The 4,608-nt window shown below is 41.6% G+C and overlaps 2 protein-coding genes across 4 annotated transcripts in view; both read right to left on the minus strand.

Annotated features, from left to right (window-relative positions):
• The window catches only part of wbp11 (WW domain binding protein 11), a gene marked incomplete at its 3' end in the record, with an annotated part of 6,295 nt that extends 5,694 nt beyond the window's left edge, over positions 1-601 (minus strand). Inside the window, exon 1 of the mRNA XM_016444896.1 lies at positions 278-601. The remainder of the gene's footprint in view (positions 1-277) is intronic.
• A 3,159-nt stretch (positions 602-3,760) lies between these two features.
• Positions 3,761-4,608, minus strand: part of mgp (matrix Gla protein) — a 5,225-nt gene continuing 4,377 nt past the window's right edge. For 2 of the 3 annotated variants that reach the window (XM_016444901.1, XM_016444900.1), the window contains one exon: positions 3,761-4,291. In XM_016444901.1, coding sequence (XP_016300387.1) covers positions 4,141-4,291 — 151 coding nt within the window. In that variant the 3' untranslated portion in view covers positions 3,761-4,140. The remainder of the gene's footprint in view (positions 4,292-4,608) is intronic. The other variant, XM_016444902.1, reaches the window with a different exon arrangement.

The following is a 4,608-nucleotide window of genomic DNA, read 5'->3' on the forward strand; positions in this document are numbered from 1 at the left end:
CCCCTCCAGCCCTGAGTCTGCCAGAGACAGAGACGCCAGCGGCTACACACACACACACACACACACACACAGTTAAACATCAGTCAATATCTCACGAAGATGCTGCACAATAAACGATCTAAACATGGCTAATCATGAGAAACTGGCGCATATCAAACACTCTTCTATGATTGTGTGGGTCAGTAAAAACAGCGCTTCATGAACACACTGAACACACGCGCAGATATGATATGAATATTAATGCAGCGGGAGAAGAATCGGTTCAAGTCAAACTCACCTCAGTCGCTTAAACAGATGTCTAATATTCACGTTTATCACTCGTCAACAAACGCGTCCAAAAGCGCTAGCCATCTTCCCTGCAATGAGCAGAATCACGCCACTGCTCCTGAACACACGTCACTTCCGCTTCCGGACTTTTATTATTTAAATCGACAGCAGCGCGCAGTTACAAGAACGATATGTAGAGAAAACGTGTTGCTCAGCTGATCAGACGAACGAAGAATGTGCTATTATTATTAAACGTTCTCATCTAATATGAATGTTGCGATCGTATTTCTCTTTCTTGACTCTATGTTTATGGTTTCTGACAGTGATGAGAGAAATTAATCATTTCGAAGCTTCGAATCAAAATGATTCAGTGTTTCGAAGCGCTCGAATGGTCAAAAGTGTGTAAATGCAACAAAAACCCAGGCTAAAACATGCTTAAAAACAGCTTTTACAAACCCATTGCAAATACTTTCTTGAAAGTCTAATATAATAAATGCAATTAAAATAATAAAATGCCATTAAATAGTAAGAGTCTGTAAACGTGATTTAAAACAAATAATAATAATTATTATTATTATTATTAATGAGCAGGTCTTGTTTTGTTTGTTTTATGGAGAGCTTGTATATAGAGGCCAGTAAGAGACTATCAGCCACTTCTCGTTCTTTTAAGCACACAAACGACTGGTTAACTGGTCTACAAATAGCTGAAACTGATCCGAGATCAGGTAAACCCCTCAGACGCTGTTCTGGTCTCAGTGAACTCGCTGGACTCACGGGTTTACAGAGAGCATCGCCCCCAACAGCACACCACTGACATCAAGAAAGAGTTGTGACGTAACCAAGCCTCGTTCGCTGAAGTCACGTGACTCTGGCAGTGTGATTCGCGCTCTGAATCACTGATTCGAAACAAATGATTCGCAGAGGCTTCGAAGCTTCACGAGGCGGTGCTTCAAACGCGCGCATCGCTAGTGTCTGATATTTCATTCGCTTCATTTAGTAAAGCAGGCGAGGTTTAGACTAGCGTGACTAATCTACTTCAATATTGTTTCACAGGTTTATATGTTCATACAATCATTGAGAGATAAAGATCAACAGAGACCCAGCAAACACAGAATATTTCCTTAACGCTAGTTTTTTGGGAATCAAATGGTAACATCAGGAGAACTTTTTCGGTTATAATGTTTTGTAACCATACAGTAATGTTCCCAGAACGTTGCGTGGTTATTATTAAATAACCTAAAATAACTTATAGTTCCTTGATGGTTAGTTTCAGGTTATTATTCTAACCCTGTAAACCTGCAGGTCAACCTGAAGAGAACATGATGTTAAGAGAGAAGTTGTTGTTTACGCATCAAGAGAAGCTGTACAAACTACACTTCAGTACTAAGAAAAGAATGTAATGATATCCTACTTTAAGCCAAGTCATTTTTAATTATTTTCTTATATATGTGAATAAATGTCATATTTTATAACCATACATTGTGTTGAAGTCATTTGTATTTGGTGCTGAAGAAATGTGAAATCTGGGTTCCCCTTAATGGACAGATTTGATCTTATTTAATCTTACTCATGATCTTTCATTAATTAAATAATAGATAAGATGGTTTTTAGAATACTGATTAGGTGTCCATATAGATAATGTCCACGCTGCATATAAGCAGATATATGTCTGCACATATACTACACTGGGTCGAGAGTGTGATGATTCCTGAAGTACAGCGGGGAGATCATGTCAGAGAAAACAGGCTAGACTCGTCGTACAAAACCATTTCTTCGGCCTGAGTAAACTCTATCATTACAGAACTGTGAATGCACAAGTAGTGTAGTAATCAAAGAAATTACAGAGGCTACCAGTGGCATGAAATTTGAAAGCATAACTGAACGTCTATGAAACGTTAGTCAATAAAGCATGTTTTTTAAACAATGGCACTTACATTTTTGAACTAAAATGTTATTGCATCCATTATAGCTTATGAATGAATGAAAATGCATGTGTGAAGTGTTATAGTGAGTGTGAGTGTGTGTAGTGTGTGTGTGTGTGTGTGTGTGTGTGTGTGTGTGTTGGTCACGTACCAGTTTCGTCCCGTGGAGGCTGGCGTTGGGGGCAGGGACACAGTAAGAGTTCTGCGTGTGGATTCGCCAGCACAGAGAGACAGAGGGATCTGATTGGTCAGCGGGGCAGAGAGGCTCCCAACGCAGAACAGAGCCACGAACTGTAGCAGAGCTCGAGGACAAGATATCACCTCCACCTGCAGGAGCGAGCGGCACAGAGACGGTGCTGTCAGTCAGCCACACCATAGATCCTGCTTACATTAGACAACAGTAAGACCAGGTCCAGAACCTACGGAGCCGACTGGTGTACAGTTAGAGAGAAACGGGCAGCAGCTCACTGTGTGAACAGTGTTCCTCACACTCCAACTCATAAAGATATAATACAGCAGTTCAGTTTTAATATTTATAATGGACATTTCTCTCATTTTACCAGCCATCTTTGAAATTTTTCATTGCACAGCAGTTCCTTCTTTGTGATCGATAAATGTCACACTGCCTTCGAGTTCAGTGGGAATGTAAGGAAGCTTGTTTCTTCCACAGAATAAATAAAAATAAAAAAGGTAACGGCAACTTTTTTTTCCTCACAATTATGTACTGTATATCTCGTTTTTTTATCTTACAATTCTTTTTTTTCTTTTTTTTTCCATCCCGTGCAGAAACAAGCTTCCACATGATTGTGCAATTGTAGGCAGAACAAACGCTTGGAACAAAGGCTGATGGGAGAGAGTCACACTGCGCATTCACTTTACCAAACGTGGTGACATTTAATTCTTCGCCATCTGCACCCGTCTATCAGATGGAGATTTCATTTGGATCAGGCTCAGGGAATTTCTCTCCTATGGAGGAGCTGACATGATGTTCTGGTGGAGTTATCACTTCAATTATGCATGTCAACACTAATGATATCTATATATACTGTGCATGATCTTTACACAGAGTTGAATCCACAAATACCAGATGACTCACGTGGCAGCGCTCTCTCTTTTAAGGGACACTGAGTGTTTCTTCTGGAATCAGAGCCTGGAAACCACAGCTGTGAACACAGAATAATGAACACAAAAAGGTTTTCAAAAACAACAAAGTGAGTGTGTGTGTGTGTGTGTGTGTGAGTATGAATGTGTGTGTGTGTGTGTGTGTGTGTGAGAGAGAGAGTGTGAATGTGTGTGTGTGTGTGTGAGTGAGTGTCGAGGGTTCAGATGCTGGACTATGATGAACTGGCTCTGCTTCTCCAGCCGTGACATGCTGCTATTTATTCACCATCTGAGTTCTGACTCTTTCGAGCGCAGAGGCCACAAACCTGCAGAAGTTTTCAGCGATCGGCGTTCAGGCCGCTCAGAATAAACCGCTTGTACACGTGGATCTTGACGAGATCCAGAGCGACTGACCGAGGTCAGCAGATGAACATGAAATAATGTCCAATAACGAGCAGATGAAGGTTTGCAGGAGTTTAATTGTAATAAACAAGGACAAATGAAGTGATCAGATTTACTGCTGCATCACATTTAAAACCACTCATGTCTTGTCTGGGAACATTGTCATCTGACTACTCATTCTTGTAGCTATTAAGAAATGCAGATTATCAAGAAATTCAGGCGCCGTCATGATTTTAGATTTGAGTAATTGTGAATGTGTGAAGTTGTCAGTTTTGTGTAAATATCTGGGCAGACCGGCCCGTCGTCAGAGAGCAAGAGGATGTTAGTAGCAAACCCATGACGCACAGAAGCACATGTATTTGTGAATAGGTGTCTGGGCTTAATCGATCAGACAGTGATTATTTAAAAGAAGAGATTGATTGGTCGTATGCAAGTGTGGAGGCGGGGCTCAGTAGCGACGCAGATGTGGGTTGGGCTTGAGCTGCTGAGCGCTGAAATACGTTTGATAGGCCATCTGTGATCCGTAGTGCAGCGCGAACAGACGACAGGGCGAATAATCCTCACAGATCTCGGCCCGCTGCTCAGCTGGAGACTTCAGCCTGAAACACACACACAAACATAAACGCCTGAGCGTCACAAACACCTGACGACACGCCGTTCATCTCACATCGTAAAGAACATCACATATTCTCCTCCACACCTCCAGAGCTGTGTGTTCGAGTCCTCACAGACAAACTGCTGTATTCTGTGAACATCAGCTGCTTTTCATTACTAATAATAAATCAGGTCCAAAATAAAGTCTCAAACCCTTTCTAATTTGCCTCATGTAGATGTGTGTGTGTGGTTGTGTCAGTAGTGTGTGTGTGTGTGTGTGTGTGTGTGTGTGTGTGTGTGTGTGTGTGTGTGTGTGTGTGTG

Source organism: Sinocyclocheilus anshuiensis, unplaced genomic scaffold, assembly GCF_001515605.1.
Source record: "Sinocyclocheilus anshuiensis isolate Anshui unplaced genomic scaffold, SAMN03320099.WGS_v1.1 scaffold3404, whole genome shotgun sequence".
In the NCBI taxonomy this organism is placed as follows: Eukaryota; Metazoa; Chordata; class Actinopteri; order Cypriniformes; family Cyprinidae; genus Sinocyclocheilus; species Sinocyclocheilus anshuiensis.